The sequence below is a fragment of the Nannospalax galili genome, unplaced genomic scaffold (genome assembly GCF_000622305.1).
Source record: "Nannospalax galili isolate Female #2095 unplaced genomic scaffold, S.galili_v1.0 scaffold302, whole genome shotgun sequence".
NCBI lineage: Eukaryota > Metazoa > Chordata > Mammalia > Rodentia > Spalacidae > Nannospalax > Nannospalax galili.
The window spans coordinates 6266837-6287833 of record NW_008350120.1 but is presented as its reverse complement, the minus strand read 5'-3'; the positions used below and the strand labels follow the sequence as shown (position 1 = coordinate 6287833).

At 48.2% G+C, this 20997-nt stretch overlaps 1 protein-coding gene across 1 annotated transcript in view; it reads left to right on the top strand.

Annotated features, from left to right (window-relative positions):
* The window catches only part of Ptprn2 (protein tyrosine phosphatase receptor type N2), a gene marked incomplete at its 5' end in the record, with an annotated part of 26361 nt that extends 8158 nt beyond the window's left edge, over positions 1-18203 (top strand). The window contains 2 exon segments of the mRNA XM_008847278.3: positions 10359-10432; positions 16723-18203. Of these exon segments, the coding sequence (XP_008845500.1) occupies positions 10359-10432; positions 16723-16794 (146 nt within the window).
* Between the last annotated feature and the right edge of the window lie 2794 nt (positions 18204-20997).

The window sequence follows — 20997 nt, the reverse complement described above, 5'->3', positions numbered from 1 at the left end:
TTAAATATTTTTCCTAAACATTTTTTCTCCTCATTTCTTTTAGTATCATATTCAAGAAAATTTTGACCAAATCTAAGGTCACAAAGAGTCCTCATTTTCCCATAAGAAATGCTAACTTTTTTAATTTTTTATTTTTTTTAATTTTATGTGTATGAGTGTATATATGTAAGTGCACCTGTGTCATGCAAGGGTCCACAAAGGTCAGAGAAGGGCACTGGATCCCCTGGAACTGGAGTTCCATAGGTTGTTAGCTGCCATGTGAGTGCTGGGGACCTGAACCCAGGTCCTCTGCAAGAGCAGCCAGTGCTCTTAACTATTGAACCATCTCTCCAGTCCCAAGATGTTAACTTTTAACAGTAGTATGTTTAACAGCAGTATTTGGAAGCCTGGGACCCAAGAAGGCCCTACTGGGCTGTGGGCAGCACAGCCCATTCAAGTGGGTATAAGCCTGTGAACACAACACACTGTCTCCTGTAGGTGGGGACAGCACATCTCCCTAAATAATAATTGATGGCTTGTAAGGTGTTTTAAAGGCAGCACCCCTCTGGAGCGGCACTGTTCAATTCAGTAGCTACATATACCTACTAACACTGAAAAGAAGAGCCAGTGAGATGGCTCAGTGGGTCAAGGCTCATCACCAAGGTCTATCAAGCTGAGTTTGATACCCATGACCCACATAATAGAATCCACTCCAGTGAGATGGCTCAGTGGGTCAAGGCTCATCACCAAGGTCGTTCAATCTCAGTATCACACCCATGACCCACATAATAGAATCCACTCCAGTGAGATGGCTCAGTGGGTCAAGGCTCATCACCAAGGTCTATCAAGCTGAGTTTGATACCCATGACCCACATAATAGAATCCACTCCCACAAGTTGTTGTAGACACACACACATACAACACAAACACCTACAAATAAATGATAAAATTTAAAATTTTTAAAGAGCCTTTCCTCAGTTGGTACGGCCATAGTCCTAGTACTCCCATGGCGCTGCCGCCCTCCTGGGTAGGGCAGAGAACTCTGCATCATGGTGGAGGGTCCTGGAGGCCAGTTCTGCCCTGGAGAGTGACACTGAGGATCATCTCGTTGTCTCTCCCCTCTCTGGGCCCAGCCATCATGTCTCCCTGTCCTTCTCTGTCCTGCTGCAGTGGCCTCTGGGCTGGGCTACCTGCCCCACTCCATACCTGTCTCCACAGAGTGGTCACTGTGGTGTTTTAGATAGGAAGACCTCAGATCCTGCCTTGGATATGAGGTGCCCCCAACCACCAACACTGCCTCACTCTAGGCTGCACTAGCTCCTTCAATACCATGGAACACAGGACCTTTTCACATGCTGTCTGGGGTATGAATGTGGTCTCTCTCCCTATAGCCCCTCCCCATCACCTCATGGAACCCTCTGTCACTCATGGTCACATGTTCGTGATCACAGTCCATTCACGCTTTGGGGGAACACATTTTCAGGGTGCCATGCCAGTGAGTCCAGAGGGAGCACACTTATAAGATTACCATGTGAGCCTGCCTGCTGAGCCTACAACTGGCCAGCACAGCATCTGGGACCACAATGTGCCAAACAGAAGGACCCATCCCCCTGGAGTTGGCTGTGTCAGTGGCTGCCTCAGCTTGCAGGGTGTTAGGTGGTGCAAAGTGCTAACAAGAGCTGACACAGAGCTTAGGTAAGACCCACAGACCATTTCTTTCACGCCTGGAGGGGGCGTGAGCACTTGGCCATAAGCTAAGGAAGTAGGTCATCAGAGGTTTGGTGATTTGTCCAAAGGCCTCCAGCCGGCCAGAGTCAGATTCAGAGATCTGCTCTTCTAGAAAAGACGTATGGCCTCTGGCCTGCTCCAGAGACAGAGGAGCAGGTCAGTGGGGGCTTCCCTGGGCTGTGGTGAACCACCACAAGGAAGAGGGACAGAGGGAAGGAATGGCAGGTAACAAGTCTGTTCCATTGTCACAGTCTGGGATTTCAGGAAGGGAGACATCCATGTGGATGTTCATAGGACTGATGGCCGTGGGGACACCAGGGGTAAAAGGGACAGGAAGGCTAGAAGGTGCAGGAGCTGGGATGGAAGCAGGTCCAACTCACCACGGAGTCTGCAGGAGGGATAGCCAACATGGCATCGGAGCTAGTCTAAAGGGAAGGCAGTGCCCAGGCTAGCTCCATATAGATATGGGCCTGGTTTGGACAGATAGGACAGGTTCCAGGAAAAGAGCAATGCCTCTGCTACTAGCAGGCAAAGAAAGGGCAGCTGCCCACAGCCCGTCTTCAAAGTGGCTCTGCCTCACAGATTTGACTCCTTCACACCTCAAAAATGTTACAAAATGGAGATTATAAATTACCTAGGTCAGCCAAAAAAGCCTTTCTGCCTATAGTTTTTATAAGTCTTTAGTTAGGATGATCCAAAAAATACATGGGGTGAAAACTGCCTGACACAGAGGCCAGGACAGTGGGAGTGTGGGGGTGTGGGGTGGCTGTGTGCATGAACTCACATGCACGGAGGGTGAATATGCAATGTTGGGGTATAAGGTGATCATACATGTTGCCATGCATGCACGGGGAGAATATGCAATATGAGGGCAGGGGGTGACTGCACATAGGCACACAAGCATGCATAGGTGCATGCATGTAGTGGTGGATATGCAATATGGGGTTGAGTAGCCATGCAGGTGGGCACAAAGACATGTATGTCATATGTAGTTGGTTCCAACAGGTAGCATGGAGGTCCAGCTGCAAGGAAGGCAGACACATTCTAACAGAGTTGCCCACAGCATCCCTGTCTCTGATCACTTTGAGCCCAGTTCTATGCTGCTGGGTGTAAAGGGTTCTGACTGAGCCATGTGCCCACAGCTCACCGAGGAGTGATCCAGCCTTTCCAGACTGACAGCTCAATGCCAGAGAGAACACCCATTCCTAGACGGCAAGTGAGGGACTCTGCTGGCCTTCTGGCACGTAGACCCTCTCTACTCAGTGCCCTTTGGAATCAGAGTGATCACTTTTATTCCTTTAAAATACATTTTCTTAGAAAAGATTACTGTCTCGGTTCCTTAGGAGGGTTGGATTGAAATTTTTTACCTTGCCAAAGTGAAGGTCTGTCTAGACACTTGATACATGCCGTCTTTTTAGTGTCAAGGAAAAAGAAAACTTTGTATCTCTGCAGTGCTCAGAACCTTGTGTGTAAAAGTGTCCACGCTTGCTAGAAGAAGCCAGAGCGGTCTGCATCCCGATTACCTATTGGCAATTTGGGTAACCTCTTCAAAGGATGGTGTGATAAGAATAGGAGGTAGAGCTGGGCGTGGTGGCACACACCTGTAGTCCCAGCACTTGGGAAGGAAGGAAGGAAGGACACGAAATTGTCAGAAAAAAGTGATGAGGAGATATGGGAGGTGTTGCAGGGGAGGAAGTGGGCGTGGATTTGATCAAAACACCTTATAGGCATATATGAAATTCTCAAAGTTTTTTTTAAGTTAAAAAAAAAAATCCATGCTTGCTTGTTACTTCACTGGGGCAGGCTGTTGGGCAGGCTGAGGATTACTGCAGGAGCTTGGAGAGGCTCTCCAAGATAAGCTGCAGCAGCCACCTCACTCCTGGTCACCTGGAAGGAGACAGGCTGATCTCCTTAACTGGGTCACGTGACTCTTACAGTCACTGACCAAATTCTGAAGGAACCAACACAAACCTCAGAAAGACACACCAGGGGCATTTTTGCTCGGCTTGCTTTATCTTCAAATTGATTCTTTCATTGTAAAATATAGTTTTAATACTTTAATACTAATGTTCTTTTAATGTTTATTGTCTAAAGTCTCTAAAAATCTATATTGTCTTAAAAAGTGTATTTAGCTCATATGTAAATTTCTCAACCAATGACCCTTCTGTGAATTAGAAAGCAAAGTAAGAGCTATTGGTATTTGTCAGGCAATGCCTCAATGGCACCTCAGTGGCCATTAACGGTTTGGCCAAGCACGCAGGGCCTGTGTTGGGCATGCTCACTAATCCACCAGCAGCAGGAACTATGGGCTTTTCTGGGGTCAGAGTAGAAAGAAATTCCAAAAAGTGAGCGCTGGCCCATCTACACGTGCACATTGTGGCTCAAACCAAAGGCTCACCCCAGAGCTCAGAGACCACAGCCCACCACCCAGATCCACAGCTCAGAACTCAGCCCTAGAGCCCAGAACTTCAGCCCAAAGCCCAACTCCAGAGGCCAGATCTCCATCTGAGAGCCCATCCCCAGAGCTCAGATCCCCAGCCCAGAGTCCAACCCCAGAGCCCAGATCTCCAGCCCAGAGTTCAGCCCTAGAGCCCAGAGTCCAACCCCAGAGCCCAGATCTCCAGCCCAGAGTCCAGCCCCAGAGCCCAGATCCCCAACCCAATCCTCAGCCCAGAACCCAGAGCCCAGCCTGCCTCTAAGTCTGCTACACATCCCCGAATTGTTTCCAGGAAAGTATAGCTACAGTCTACACCTCCCGTCTGGACTTCCGGCCCCCACCCCAGCACTGTAGCATCATTAGCTACTTTCCCAATGTTACCAGAAGTGTTCTTTTTCCCTTAGGAGAAAATTCCATTGTAAATGTACTTGAGTGAGTTTCCTAGTGGTGGGGCTTTAAACAAATTCTTTTATGTTCAACGAGGCCTTGTATGCGTGTGTGAGGCCCAGAGCACATCACTGTACCACCCACTTTCCCACCCAGCAGCTCCATCTGTATACAGAAGTACCTGTCACAGCGGCATCCTACTCGTACTCAGGAAGCCATGGACAGGAGGCTCCGCCTGCTCTGAGCCCCTTCCAGCACTCTCCCACCCCTTACAAAGGATTGATTATGCAGAGCCCTACTAATGCATGTCTCTACACACTTCAAATAACTAATTACTCTTAATTTTGGCGTGCAAGAAAGCATCAGCCATCCACATCAGACAATTGTGCTCACTTAATAAATCCATTACTTACTAATTTTAGTGCTCTGCACTTTTCCAATGTTAATTTAATCTCCTGCACTATTCTTTCTTAGCTTCAAGCTAAGAAGAATTCTGAGACATCCTCTCAGAGGACGTCTTTTGATATTTTAAATACAGTGTCTAGGGGTTGACCTGATTAGTCTCCCCATCCTCTCTCCCCACTTTCCCTTGGATCTTGTAGTCCAAAACAGCATCCCAGAGTAATGAGATTTCAGTCAAAGCATTTGACCAAGGATCACACCAGCAGTAGTGACTGCCTCTATGGGTAACTGCCCACAAAGGACAGCCTCTTCACCCTGGTGACACCTGGTTCTTGGAGCTCCCTATGTTCTAGCCAAAGTTCTGGAAGGAGGACGCTCCTGGAGCAGGGTCAGGTGTTGAAGACCTCCATCTGTGTTGTTATCACACAACACAGCCCTTCAGGACTATGGCTGCAGGGAGGAGTTGTTGCATTTGTTTAAGGCCAGTTTTAGGGGTTAGAGAAACTGCTCAGTGGTTAAGAACACTGGCTGCTCTTGCAGTGGACCCAGAATCAGTTCCCAGAACCCACATGGTGGCTAACAACCATCCATAACTCCAGTGCCAAGGGATCTGACATCCTCTTCTGGCCTCCAGGGCATTGCATACAAGTGGCACACTTACATACATTCAGGCAACTTACTCTCATACACATAAAATAAAAATAAATAAAAATTTAAAGGCTAATTTCAGAAGTTAAAGGTATCCCAAGCAACCCAAAATAGAGGCATTTTTTTAAATATTTTTATTTATTATTTTTATTTTATGTGTATGAGTGTATTGCCTGCATGTAGGTAAGTGCACCCATGTCGTGCAGTGCCCACAGAGGACAGAAGAGGCTGTCGGATGCCCTGGAACTGGTGTTATGGATAGTTGTTAGCTGCCATGTGGGTGCTAGGATTCGAACCTGGGGCTTCTGCAAGAACAACCAGTGTTCTTAACCTCTAAGCCATCTTTCCAGCCCATAGAGGCATTTTTTAAATCCATGTCTCAGTGAATCCTTCAACATTACACCGATGAAAGACTGAGATTTCCTGTCAAATCTAACTATTCATGCTGAACTTGATTCTCCCAACCTTGAGGCTCGTGGGCCACAAGCCAAATGGTAGTGTGGCACTGGAGCCAGCACCCTTTGCCTGGAGCCAAGGAGGGGACAATTCACCAGACACGTTCCACACATTGTGGAATCTGAAATAGCCTGCATCTGGGTCCTGTAAGTTACAGTCTCGGGGGGTGGGGGTGGGGGAGCTGGTCCACAGCCCCACACCCTCCCCCAGAACAGGAGCATCAGACATAGTCAGCTGCCTCAGATTGGAGTCCATGCTCCTTCCATATGACCTAACACAGCACAACATCTGATTGTGGCTCAGTGGTTTTTCTTTGTTTTAGAAAAGTTCCTCAAAAGCCAATGGACATATTTTTAATGCTCAAGACCAGTCCTAATGAAATTTTGTTCACCAGAACTAGTTCTATCTCTGAATGCAGCTCAAGACCTACCTGACCTGTACTCTGCACAGTGACCCTAGGCCCCAAGACAAATGGAACGTGGCCAGGCCAACTCTTCATTGTGAGTTTCCACACCAGCCTCCTCCTGACTGCATGGTCCATCGTGAGCTCTGTCCTGCACCAGTAACAGTGCTCTTCAGAAGACAGGAGCTGCTCATGACGTGTGGACCAGGCACTATCCCAGACAATGTACAGTTATTAATGCTGTCAGCCATCTTGCAGAATGCTGTCCTTCTTCAGCTAGAGGGCAGGGGAGAGAGAGCTGGCGGGATGCTGCTGCCATTACACACGAGATACTCCTCATAGCTTTGGGAGGCTACAATGTTCAGTTATAAAGTTGTGCTTGCACCCGATCATGGAAGCATCTTGCTACTTGTTCTCATTGATTTCCTTGGAGCCTCAAGCAGCACTTGGGTGTTGAGTAGCTATGAAGCCAACTTTTCCGTCTCTGGTTGGAGATGTGTCCCCAGCCTGTTGCCGTGACATGAAGCATATTCCACCCACAATGGTGATGTTTTCACACTTGAAATAACAGCACAACATGGCGTGTAGAAGCCACAGCCCCCAACTTGCAGGTCTAGCCACCGTCTCTATGATGACAGCTGGGCATCTCTGGACATCAGGCCAGGGAACAGCAAGCCTTCTGTGGCTCCCTCTGCAGGCAGGGCTCCCATATCTCTAGAGCTTGTTCCAGAATCTACTTCCATCTCGCAGTTACCACTGTTCTGCCATGAAAACACCAGCTACATGCTGCAGGGGGCAGAAGAGCGAGCTCCTGGGTCCGGTGCTGCCCATTTGACCGGCTCCTCTTGCTTTAGGCCTTTCATTGATGGAGATCCTTTAACATGTTGGCTTTTGAAATCTTTTAACTCTTGAACAGCAATCAGGCAAAGCCATGGCCTCCCTCACCCTTCTTCCCAAATGAATCCTTGGCCAGCTCTGGGGCCGATGGGAATTCCTTATCCTGGTGGTAGGGATTTCAGTTTAAAAGTAGGCAATCCATTTCTGATGTTCTTAGGCCTGGTACAGTGGACACCGGACAGGCCAGCAGCCAAGCTCTGAGGGTGATTCTGGCACTTGTGGCACCCTAGGAGATGCAGGACTTGGCCTGCCTTCCAGGACTACCCAGTGGTCACAGGTTTGCATAGCTTTGGATCTGGGGACAAGACAAAGAGCTCAGCCCCTGCCCTCTCAGCCAGTGTGTCCTCCTCTGACCTCCAGTCCTCTTGCCCTGCCTCTTGTGGGACTCTGCTGGCCCTGCTCCAGTCAGACCACTGCCCCTGCTCGAAGCAGCCTCTGTTGGTAGATTTCCTATTCCTCTTTGTGAATGCAGCAATGGTGGGAACACACCTCCTCCCTGCTGTCTCCATCACCACATTTTCTCCAGTGGCCAGTGGCTCTTAGTTCAGGCCCTTTTGCTCTCAAGGTGACCTGCATGCCCTCATTATCCTGCCTTCTCTGGTCCCAAAAGCCACATCAGAGGATCTTCCTGTGACAGCCCAGGTCAAGGGCCGCCACGCTCAGGAGAGCCACTGGCAGGTTGGGTGCCCAGAGCAGCCACAGAAGCACGGGATGGAAGAGTAAAATGGCCTCAGACATTTCCAAGTCTCACTTCTGATTAGGTGGTTGAGGGACATGGCGCACTGATAGCTTGTGGCAGAGAAGACTGCATACCCTCCCAGTCCTGATTCTCCAAAGCCTTCTGTGGCTTTCCCTGCTGTGTTCAGCAGGGTACAGGTTTCAGAATATGACCAGCCTGGCCACTCTCTGTGACCTTGGACTTGCTGCTGGGTCTTGATGAGTCTCCACTGCCTCGTCCATGGGAGCAGAGGGTGGGCACAGCCAGGCACTGTTCCCACATTACCATGCTCTGTTAACAGTGTGATCACATGGGATCCAGCTCTGTATGGGACTTGCTGATGATGCCTGACCACTTTGGGGCTGTCCCTGCTCCTGACTCCCACAGCCATCTGTGTTACTCCTACCTGTGGATGGTTCACCTTTTCCATTAAACTGCAATAAACTGAGGTGGGATTCTGTCCGACTCAGCAGCTAGCACCTACAACAGGCGTCTTAAACCCCTTTATGCCTGAGGAATTTTTACACAACCCTAGGCACAGAAAATAGTATACAAATCAAACATTTGCTGATAATAAATCATAAATTTATTTTAAAATTATTCTTTGGTATATGTATAATCATCATTTGTTAAAGACTAAAGAAAATTTGTGTACTTATGAGGTGGACATGGTTATTTTTAAAACATGAGTCTTGGCTGAATATTTGATACAGCAGGACAAAAAACCTCTTCACTGTTTACTAGAGTTAATCAGTGTTTTGAGTTTACCATTGTCAGTGGTACAACATCAATTCTCACAAACGCATAATAGTAAATAGCAGAACATGTCTAGGATAACTTCAGGAATTGTTGGAAATTCTGTCCTAATCCTCAGCCACAATTCCTCTAACAATTTTTAGTGAAACTCATCAATCAAACAGCAGTTCTTTAACATTCTAACACAATGCAAGCCAAATATATATTGATTTGTTATGCATATGCCAAGGAACAACAGTAGGAGAATATTAAACAATCTTTGCTTTCTTGGGGCTGGAGAGATGCTCAGCAGTTAAGAGCACTGACGGCTCTTGCAGAGGACCCGGGTTCAGTTCCCAGCACCCACATGGTGGCTAACAACCATCTGTAACTCCAGTTCTAGGGGGAATCTGATGCCCTCTTCTGACCTCCACGGGCATTGCAGGACATGGGTGCATTTACATACCTGCAGGCAATACACTCATGCACATAAAATAAAAATATTTTTTAAAAATCTTTGCTTTCTGTAATTAATACACTATGATCTGTAAGAGCAAAAAAGTTTGCAGAGAAAACTTGCCGCAATTCATAACACAATAGTCTAGAATCTGAGCCGAGGCATTTCAAGACATGTCTGCTGTTGCCGAATGGCATGATGCAATGGCAGGGCCAGTATAGGTAGGGTATGTATGTTGAGTATTCAGAATGAAGGCCGCGGTGAACTCACATGTACAACACAGGTAGGTGCTGCCAGAACCATCTCAGATCTGTTACGTATTTGGTTTTGAATTAAGCTTTGGATGTTGCACATTCAGAAATCTTTCACTGTTACCATATTTTTCCCGACTCCCTTTTGTCAGTTATGTGACTCTGGGTGGAGTCCTGGCCCATAATTAAAGAAGATGGCACTAAAGGACCTAGCAATGTAGGAAGACAAGAACGTGTGTTAAATCCATAAGGTTGAGGTTTCACAACTCAAAGCATGTTTGCGTGAAGCCAGCATCACCTAGATGGGTGCCGTTCACAGAGCAGGGAGTGCTCGGTGGAGCCACTGTCCAGGAATGCGGCAGAGGAGTGTTTTTGTCTTTTCTTCAGATCTAAGCCTCTCAGTTTTAAAAGGCAAGGAACTGTACATTTAAAAGTCAGTGTTGTCGTAAAAGATCAGTCTAACCTTTCATATTTTAAATAAAAAGAAATCCTAGGCAATCAAGATTGAAGCGCGTGTGCTCCTAACTCTGATTTAGCGTATCCTTTAAGGTGCCACCAAAAAAACCCAATAAAGCCCTGCTTCCTAATGGCAGTCGCTGGCTGCTGGGGACAATCTATGCAGGCATCTTATAACAATTTTTCAGCCCAGCTTTCTTGAATTAATGCTAATGAAAGCTGCCCTGTCCTCATTTCTCCGTATGAGCACTGCAACTGCAGCTGCCTGCCAAGCTGCTGAGGGATGAGCGTAATAATTTTCAATTGGCCTCTTTGCCCAAAGGGAGCCCGATAGCAGGAGATTGGCAGATGCAGCGCGGATTATCTTGTGCACTGAGCTCAGCCCAATTTGTGATTTGTTGCAGGTGCTAAAGAGATTGATATCGCAGCGACCCTGGAGCACTTAAGGGACCAGAGACCAGGCATGGTCCAGACAAAGGTACTGTCAATCAATCCTCAGGGACTTAAAATGTATTAAGGTGCCTCTCCGCATGGTTTTCATGAAAGCAGGGAAGGGGATGAGGACTGACTTACACAAGCCACTCACAATGGCTCCGCTCTGGCCTGTCATCATCCACATCAGTCCCCTGTGGGCAGAGGCACAGGGGATATACTTAGAAGGTTTGTGGTCACCAGTCCCCAGTAGGCAAAGGCACAGGGGCTATACCTGGAGGTTGGTAGTCAACTCTCAGGCATGCATGTCCATGTCCATGTGAGCTAAGATAGAATTCATGGCCTCTCACAGGCCAGACAACCTCTGACATTGCTTTTTGTTTTTGTCTGTTTGTTTTTTTGAGACAGGACCTCACTATATAGCCCTGGAACTTCCTATATAGACCACACTGGCCTCAAACCCACAGAAATCTGCCTGCCTCTGCCTCCCAAGTGCTGAAATTAAAGGTGTGCACCACCACACCCAGCTTAAACATTGGATCTTTATAGAAGTGACAACCCCCAGAAACCTTTCAGAAGAGCATCCCCAAACACCCTCTCTGCCTTCATCTCCAGCATCCACAGTCACCACTGTGCTGTGCTGCGGTCATGGGATCACAGGCCACCAGGCTGGCTGGGTATATGGGGTTCTTGAGCCCCCGAAAAAATAGCTTGTATTTATCACAGCAGGGATGAAAACAAAAGCTTTGTGCTAGCCTCGGGTTCACAGGTCAGAGTATGAGGTTGATGTGACCTCCTATTTCCCTTGGCATTCCAGAAACATCTGTATCTAACAGCAGAACCCATACTTTCTCTCTCACAGGTGGGTTTATATCACAGAACACAGATTCTCATTCTTGGTGTATTCTGACACCGGAGGCCACTGATGTCTACACAAAAATTGTGGTGATGTTAGGGAAAATCCTCTTAGGAAATTACTTCTGTAATTCAAAAGGCTCTCTAGTTATGAAACCTCTTATTCAGGTTGGGGGACTCAGGGCTCCATCGCTGAGCACTTGCTTAGGCAAGGTTACCCTGGGCTACGTCCCCAGCAACGGAGACAGAAAATTCTTCCTGCATAGGGGTACCTCTTCGAGATCAGGCTGCCCAGCATACCCTGGGCCAGGCCTCAATCGCTGGTGCTAAAACTTGGGGGCCCCTGGCTAGTGGTCCAGGTCAACTTAATCCCTCATAAAGCATGGCTAATTGTTAAGCCTCCACTTTCTGCCCAGACATGATGAAGATTTGAACACCCTGGTCCCCTGCAGCAGATGTGCTGAGCCCCATGGGGTTGGACTGAGCAGGTTTGGACTAGATTTTTTTTTTAAGATTTTATTATTTTTATTTTATGTGTGTGAGTGTATTGCCTGCATGTATGTAAGTACACTCGTGTCATACAATGCCCATGGAGGTCAGAATAGGGCAGCGGGTCCCCTGGAACCGGAGTTACAGATGGTTGTTAACTACCATGTGAGTGCTAGGAATCAAACCTGGGTCCTCTGTGAAAGCAGCCAGTGCTCTTAACCACTGAGCTGTCTCTCCAGCCCCTGAAAGATAATTTCTTAAAGTACGTCTCAGAGCCATCCACCCAGCTTTCATTGGGAACGTTAATGGGAGCACTGAGGCAAGATCAACCTAACTCTCCCTCTTAGAGCGTCACAAATCTGTTTTAAGCAGAGCCAGAAGAAATGCCCTTAAAGAATCAGGAATCCTGGGGCTGGAGAATGAGCACTGACTGCTCTTGCAGAGGACCCAGGTTCAATTCCCAGCACCCACATGGCGGCTACAAACAGTCCTTAACTCCAGTTCCACGGGAATCTGATGCCCACTTCTGATGTCCGTAGCATTGCATGACATGGGTGCACTCACATACATGCAGGTAATACACTCGTACATATAAGGTAAAAATAATAAAATATTTTTTAAAAAAAGAATCAGGAATCCTGCAATTGCCTGACCTTCCCAGTAGAAATCTCGGCTACAGGGCCCTTCCTAGGTACAATCCCTTCCTCCCTGGATGCTGGCTCCATTGGATGGCCTCTCCACTCCCTGGTTCTATTTTGCCCCGTGTGATCTCTTTATAAGTTACAGCATATTTTATATTTTCTTGGGTTTTTAAAAAATATTTTATTTTTTACTTTTATTTTATGTGTATTGCTGTATTGCCTGCATGCATCTAAGTGCCTGTGTTGTTCAGTGCCTCGGAGGTCAGAAGAGGGCATTGGAGTCCCCTGGGACTGGAGTTAGGGTGGCTATTAGCCACTGTTTGGGTACTGGGAAGGGTGGCCAGGGCTCTTAACTGCTGAGCCATCTCTCCAGTCCCTATTTTGCTAGGTTTTCATCTGAAATTTTAAATGTATTTTAGACTTTTAGAAGAAATTACAGAAGTCCAGGCATGTTGGGCATGCCTTCAATCCCCACACTGGAGAGAAAGAGACAGGTGGATCTCTGTGAGTTTGAGGTCAACCTGATCTACACAGAGAGTTTCAGGATAGCCAGGGCTATATATAAGACTGTGTCTTTAGAAAACTTTCTTTTTAATTACAGAAGTAATACAGATAACTCCCAGACACCCTTACTCAGCTTCCTCTGCTGGGCAGAGATCAAAACCAGGAGTTAGCATCAGATCACCAGACTGAGCAAGCCACACCCACACCCTTTCAGTGTCGTGAGACCATGCACATGTCTGTCACTGTGCTGCGTGCTCATCACATCCGTCAAGATGGGAGGGTCTCAGAATAGTGGTTGTTCAATGACAAGTGACCTTGGAGGGGAGGACTACCCAGCTGTGAGTGTGGGCACATCCCTGCAGTTGACCTGCTTCCCCGGGCTTTGCAGACTAAGAGTTACCCAGTAGCAGGTGGCTCAGAGCAGGGCAAAGGCTGGTGATGCTGAGAGGTTGCAGACACTTTGCCCAGGAAAGAAGAGTCCTACCTCTGTCTGGAGCCAGATTCTGCTTCAGGGAATTCAAATCAGTCTCTAATGTCTATACCTCTGTGAACTCCACAGACCTCTTCTCCACTAGACATGTCAGAGAGCCCAAATATCAGTTGGCTTTATTGAGGATCTTCACTTACCACTTGGGAAAGGATAGCCAGAAATAGAGGAGCTACCTGACACATCACAGGGAGAAAGCCATGTGGCTTTCACGTGCCAGTACCCTGTTGCCCGAGCCGACCTTCACTGCTTCCAGTTGCAGAGATCCAAAGCAAGCCCCTGGTCCCGGAACCAGCACAAAGCTCAGTGCTGTGTGTTAGAGAGGATGGAGGTGCCAGACCGGTTGTTACTAAGTGGTGTGTATTCACTTCTACACAGTGTTTACAGGGCACAATAAAACCCATACACTCCAACCCAACAGCCAGATCCAAGGTGACAGAAGGCTCCAGGGACCTGGTCCACCCATGGGGCCTGCTCTCTGGAGGATGGTGGTGGGAATTTGTCCCCTCCCTTGGAATGGGTATTTAAAAGTCACCTCCCATTTTCTATATTTTTGCCCAGGGACACCATGTGACACTAAACTTCCCTCTGAAGTTTAGTTTCACAGAACAGCAAACTTGCTTGCACAGAACAGTGCTGTGCTGTCTGAATGCTCTTGGAGAACAGGCCACCAGTAGTCAGTTCTGGTGAGCAGGCTCAGAACCCATCATTTGGATCTGAGCACAGATAAATCTCATTGACCTGTGGGCATGCAGACCGAGGGCCTGGATGGGTTAGAGGACCCCAATAGCACATTCCATCTCTGTTAGAACAAACTGTAGGATGACCACTTTTCCCCCCAGAACTAGGCCAGGCCACATACACAGCAAACGACTAACAAACGTCTTCCCAAACAGTGTGGCTGGAGGAGAAACACTGAGACACACAGGCTTGCCCACCTCTAAGGATGGAGTCAGACAGTACAAGGGTTAAGACAAGAGCCCCTTCATGCCCATGAATCACACCCAAGGTCACCACTCCTGTTCCAGGAAGACACAGAAGGAGCCGGCCTTGAAGGGGGGCAGCGAGGTGTGAGATGAGCTGCAAACAGCACATCCAGGCGGGGTTCATGCTGGTCTGCCTCAGCTATGCCAGTGGTGGACACATCCTCCCCTCCCTGGGACCTGGGAGAGTTGCCATGGTAACCAAGGGCTTTAACACTTTCCTTCCCACAGTGATACTTACTGGGGGTTGGTTTTTGGTTATTAGGAACTGTCCACTATTTTGAAGAGAGGTAACAAGACAGAAAGACACTGGGTCTTATCAGCTCCCTTTTAAGAGCCTGCTGAGGGGGCAGCCCACAAGGGGGTGCAGGTACCCCTGGGTTGTAGGTGCTGGGATCACAGGAGTTCACTGAGGTTCTGCTTACTATAAGGAATGATGGTTGTCATAGCAACAGCTCAAGAAGGATTCAGATGCAGGCACAGTCCAACTGAGCAGCCACACCCAGCCCTGTTGCCTCCAGGCCACCACAGCCAGCCTGGCCTCAGCCCCTGCAGCACATAGCATCCAATGATGTGGCTGCTCCGTGGTGCCAGGCCCTCCTGTCTGACCAGCTCACCTGGCCCACACGGATGTCCCTCCACATCACAGGCCAACCTGACAAGGGGCACTCCATTCTCTCCCTGCCCAGAGAAGACATGGGGTGGTAACCAGATACCCCTAGCTTCCCCCAGGGGTACAGCTAAACTGGAAAGACTATAGATCTGCTTCCTGCAAACAGAATCTGAGCTATTGTAAAAACTACCTCCTTGCTCAGAACAACTGGCTGTTCTTTCTGTTGCCCAGCCAGCACCAGGAGCCTGTGACCCTTCCTGCTCTGACAACTCAAGTGTGTTTTATTCCCCAGCCGCAGCTCCCACTGATTTTTTGGTTATTGTTTTCCTGAAGATAAGTTTCTGCCACAAATGTACTTCCTTTCTGGGTCCTGTCCCAATTCCTGGAGTCAGGGGATGCTACTCCAAATGTGGCCATAGCCATGGGTAGTGAATGCACACCAGTGATCCCAGCATTCAGAAGGCAAAAGTCAGGAAGATCTAGAGTCCAAAGGCAGCCCCATCTACAGAGTGAGTTGGATCAGCTGGGCTGCAAAGTGAGACACTATCTCAAAAAAAAAAAAAACCAAAAGGCCACAATCCAGTGGATCTGCATGTGGTGACACTGTGATGGAGCAGGGGCTGGTGCCAGATGTGGCCACTGAGGGTCCACATGCCGTGGTAGGGTAGAGGCTGGTGCCATGCTAGTGCCAGCACCTCAGTGAGAGTAAATGTGGACAGAGCTGTTCTCACCATGTGACTGGTGACTGTCAGCTAGGGAACAGCATGCACGGTTCATGGTGTCTGTGACTTCCCCAGGGGGATCAGCCAGCACCTGCACTCAGTGTCTGAAGGTACACATGCAGAGGCTGGGGAGCAGGAAGATGGCCAGCCACCGTCTGCCCTTGAAAGGAAAAAGGCTGACTCTCTGTCTAGCTGTCATCCTTAGAAGAGCAAATAGTCCTCATCCAAAATGTTCGTGTGTCTGCCTGTTGGCCAGACAGGGGGAGTGAGTGAAGGACTGTCAGTTCCTCCCAGACCCCCCCACCTCAACTTCATCACTTTTCTGTAATAACCCACTGGGTCCAATTTGTAACTCATGGGTGTGGGGCCATCCACTGGAGCATGATCAATCTACCAGGAGTCACAACCTTAAAGAAAACTGACTCTCCTTCCCCCAGAAACCATCACCTGTCCATAGCGCCTCACTTAGGGGTGGAGGATCATGAACCCCTCCCCGCTCCATGCTGGAGTGCTGACCGGCTTGATCCTGTGCAGGTCATATGTAGGCAACCACAGCTGCTGTGAGTTCATGCAACGGTCCTGTCATGTCCAGGCGTGGTTTTGTTCTAGTCTTCCTTGGCTTCTGACTTTTAATCTCCCCACTCCCTCTCCCGAGATGGTTCCTGAGCCTTGGGAAGGGGGCATGATACAGATGCCTGTGACTCAAGGAATATGCCCAGCTGACATCTGCACACATCCCTCACTCCACCCATTGAGGCAGTTGACCATGGTGAGGAATTGCAGAGACAGGGCGTATGGAGCCTCACCTGGTGTCTCCTGTCCCCATTGTGACTGTGGCAGTGCCTCCCAGCAGTGAGAACCAGGCTTTCCATTCCCCAAGTCCAAGGAACACAATCCAGGTCTATCACAGCAGCCAACGAGTTCTCACTTCCCCTGGGGAAACCTGTGGCCTTTCTCTCTGTTTCCTACACAGTGTCTTCCAGGAATGAGAAGGGAACTTCTCTCACTCACTGTCTGCTCTGGCTTCTTGTCCTCTCTGCAGGAGCAGTTTGAGTTTGCGCTGACGGCCGTGGCTGAGGAGGTGAACGCCATCCTGAAGGCCCTTCCCCAGTAAGCGCTGGAGCTGGGGCTGGCAGGACCTCAGTTCATGCTACCAGGACAGTGCCAGAACATCAGTCCTGCATCTTCTCCATAGTAACAGGGTCCTTCAGGCTCCATAATCAATACAGGTGGCTAGTTACGTGTACTTTCGTTTAACCAAATAGCAGCTATGTTGAAGCACTCAGGAGGCGGGGGAAGAGCCAGCTCATCTATTTCATGTTCTTGGAAAAACTTCCTTTCCCTAAAGCACACATTCCCCTTGTTGCAGTAATTAGAGCCTTGCCACGGCCTCTGTGCAAGGGCTTGCATCTGTAACTTGCTGGAGGGTAGGTTAGGAAAACCGGATGGGCCAGGACAAGCCAGGAAGGTGCCTACTGGGGCCACCAGGTTATAGGAGTCACACTTGACATTTGCCTGTAAGGCAATCTGTAATCAGGAGAAACCCCTGGGGCAAGAGGTCAGTGGCCTGCAGCTCTGGGACAGATGACAAGAACAGTATTATGGGGACTCTGTCGTGGATTCCAGAGAGAAAGATGGGTTTCTCAGGGACAGACATTATCCCTTGGGGCTGCATCTGTTCCAGAGGCCGGGATTCCAGGTGATGACCTCATCCTTGCGAAGTTATAGATGAGCCCAGCCCTGAGGCACATTTTTAATGTTGATACTGGTTTCTGCATTGCAAGAACAGGTGCTGTTATAAGCTTGAAGTAACAAAACCAGAGGAGTATGGTACTTAACAAGCCCTCAGAGTCCCCAGGAACACTCCCCGCCCAGTATCAGTGGTCCCTCAGGGGAACACCCCAACACTGCAGGTCCCAGAAAAGCCCTAGATGTTCCTGCTTCTGGAATGAAAGCTGGGGAACCCCAAAGACTTTGCTCTGCCCCTCTCAACACCGGGAAGAGAGCGAGACCTGATGCCTTCTGTCCCCGCCCAGACCACTTAGTGAAACGTGCTCACCAGATGATACCATTGTTCGAAACATTTGAGCATTATACTTACCACCTCCCCCAGACATGGGAAAACTCTCCATTAAGTAGGGCAAAAGCATCCAGGAAGGTCAAAGATAGCGCTGTAAGCTCTGGTTCGTTTGTAGGATGGAGCAGGAAAAGGCATCTCTGCCATATCCTCTTCACCCTTAAGCCCCGACACTTAGCGTTGAATTTGGTAAGGAAAGGGGCTGCCGACCAGGAAGAGCCGCCTCAGTCTCTGTGTCTCTGTTTCTTATCTGCTTAACATCTCCGACATCTCTCCTCCAAAGTCCTTTCTCCCTATCTAGAATTTAAACAACAATTAATAGAAATGAATTTACCTGAATATAGAAAGCATATACCTACGTGTAATTTCGAGCTTATGTTTAAAAGAAATCTTGGGTGTGAGATACAGATATATTTAATTGTGTCATATTAAACGTTCTGATTTCACTTTTGATGGTCTTTTATTTGGGAAGGTGGGAGTGGATTTTGCCCCTTTGTGTATCTTTTTAGTTTCCTGAAGGTATTATATTGTTAAATCCAAGTGTGGCCCCTTCCCAGGAGGCAGAAGGGTCCCATGGCCATGGCTCCCATACTAGACGTACACCCAGGGTTCTGTGCTGCTCCAGGCAGGGCTGAAGAGATGGTTCAGCAGTTAAGAGCACGTGCTGCTCTTCCAGAGGCCCTGAGTTGAGTTCCTGGCACCCACTTGCTATCCTACAACCTACCTGTAACTCTAGTTCTAGGGCATCCAACACCCTCTTCTGGCCTCCTCAAGCACCTGCACACACACACCCACACACAGACACATTCATATACATACACACAGACACCCACACACAGACACATACCCACACACAGACATTCACACACATGGACACATTCACACACACAGATACATTCACACACACACATACCCACACACAGACACATACCCACACAGACACATACCCACACAAAAACACCCACACACAGACACATACCCACACAGACACATACCCGCACACAGACACATACCTACACGCACACATACCCACACAGACACATTCACACACATCTTAAAAGTAGCTGAGCGAGTGTTCGCAAACCTCACCAGGACAGGTGTGCTCTGTGCTCTGCTTACAGCACCCGAGTGAGCTCACATGCGCCCACCAGAGCTCTATCCCCCTGAGACTGACCCTTCTGTTCCTGTCCACATTGGCCACGTCAGCCTCTCACATGACAAGAGCGCACACCGGGATGGCTCAAGCCCCAGTGGTAGGGGCAGTCGTAGCTGGAGCAGGATTTGGCATCCTTTCTTACTATTCTTTGGGAATAGTAAGTTGTTTTTTCAGTTAGTTAAATGCAAAATAATGAGTTTCATTATGACACACGCGTTTCCACCTCATTTTCTCACATGGAGAGCAAATGCGTGTGTCTTTCTGGGCCTGGCTTGTTTTGTGTGACATAATCTCAGTTACATCTGTTTTCCTGCCAGTTACATCATTTCATTCTTTATGGCTAAATAACTCCCATTGTGTTCATAGACCACGTTTTCTTTATCCGTTCATCTGTTGATGGACATCTAGACTGGTTCTGTGTTACAGCTGTTGTGAAGACTGCAACAGTGAGCATGGACCACTGTGGTGTGCTGACAGTCCTCAGGTAAGAGTCGAGAGGCGGTGTGGCTGGATGTTTTAGCAGTTCTACTTTAGGGTTTTTTTGAGGAACCGCCATACCAATTTCCACAGCAGCTACGCTAGTTTACCCAGCAGCATATATAAGGTTCCTCTCCCACTCCTCTGCCACCGTTCTGTCTCATTTTATTTTTTAAAATGTATTTATTTTATTTCTGTATAAGCGTGTTTGCCTGCATGAGTTTATGTGCACCATGTGCATGTAGGAACCCACAGAGGCCCGAAGGGAGCCTCAGATCCCCTGGAGCTAGAATTTCATGTGGTTGCAAACTGCCTTGTGGGTGCTGGGAACAGAACCTAGGTCCTCTGAGAGCGTCAGTGCTCTTAGTTGGGCATGGTGGCACACACCTTTAATCCCAGCATTTGGGAGACAGAGGCAGTTGGATCTCTGTGAGATCATGAGATCAAAGCCAGCATCATCTACATAGTGAAAGTACTAGGAGGGCTAGGATTGCATTACAGGGGCACCCTGTCTCAAAAGACCAAAAAAGAATAAAGAAAAGAAAGAAATTAAGGGGCTAGAGAGATGGCTCAGTGGTTAAGAGCGCTAGCTGCCCTGGCAGTAGACCCAGGTTTGATTCCAGCACCCACATGGCAGCTAACATCTGTAACTTAAGTTCCAGGAGAAATCAGTGCCCTCTTCTGACCTCCACAGTCATTGCGTGACACAGGTACACTTACATGCATGCAGGCAATACACACGTGCACATAAAATAATAAATACAACTATTTTTTAAAGAGCAGCCAGTGCTGTTAACCACTGAGCCATCTCTCCAGCCCCACATGTCTTCTTGACAATGCCATTCTTATGGGTGAGAAGGAAGCGCCATGTGATTTTAATGTGCATTTCTGATGGCTCAGGATGTTGAATATTTTTCAAATCTTCATCAGCCATCTGTGTCTTTTGAGAACTGTCTGTTCATCTGCCCATTCATTGGTTAGATGACTTTGGTTTCAGGTATTTAAGTTTTTAGTTCCCTGTAGACTGTATATATTAATCCCCTGTCAGATAATGGTTGGCAGCAGCCGTCGGCCTTTCTACTGGCCCTTTACTCTGCTACTAGTTTCATATAATGCCTTTTGTCCCATTTGTCGATTCTTGGGATTATTTCCTGAGCCAGTGGAGTCCTATTCGGAAAGTCTTGCCTATGCCTGCATCTTGAAGTATTTTTCCTAGCAGTTTGAAAGTTCAGAGCCTACGTTAAGTCATTTTGAACTGATTTTTTTGTTTTTTGTGGGTTTTTTTTTTTTTTTTTGGCTTTTTGAGACAGGGTCTCCTTGTAGCCCCAGCTGTCCTGGAACTCTATGTAGACCAGGCTGGCCTTGAACTCATGGAGATCTGCCTGCCTCTGCTTCCCAGGTGCTGAGATTAAAGGCGTGCGCCACCACGCCTGGCCATTTTGAACTGATTTCATGCAGGATGAGAGCTACAGATCTGGTTTCATTCATCTCCTTGTGAAATCCAGTTTCCCAGTGACACTGATTGAAGAGATTGTTTTTCAATGTATGTGTCTGACACCTTTGCCAAAACCTAGGTGACTTCAGCCTGTGCGTTTACATCTGGATCT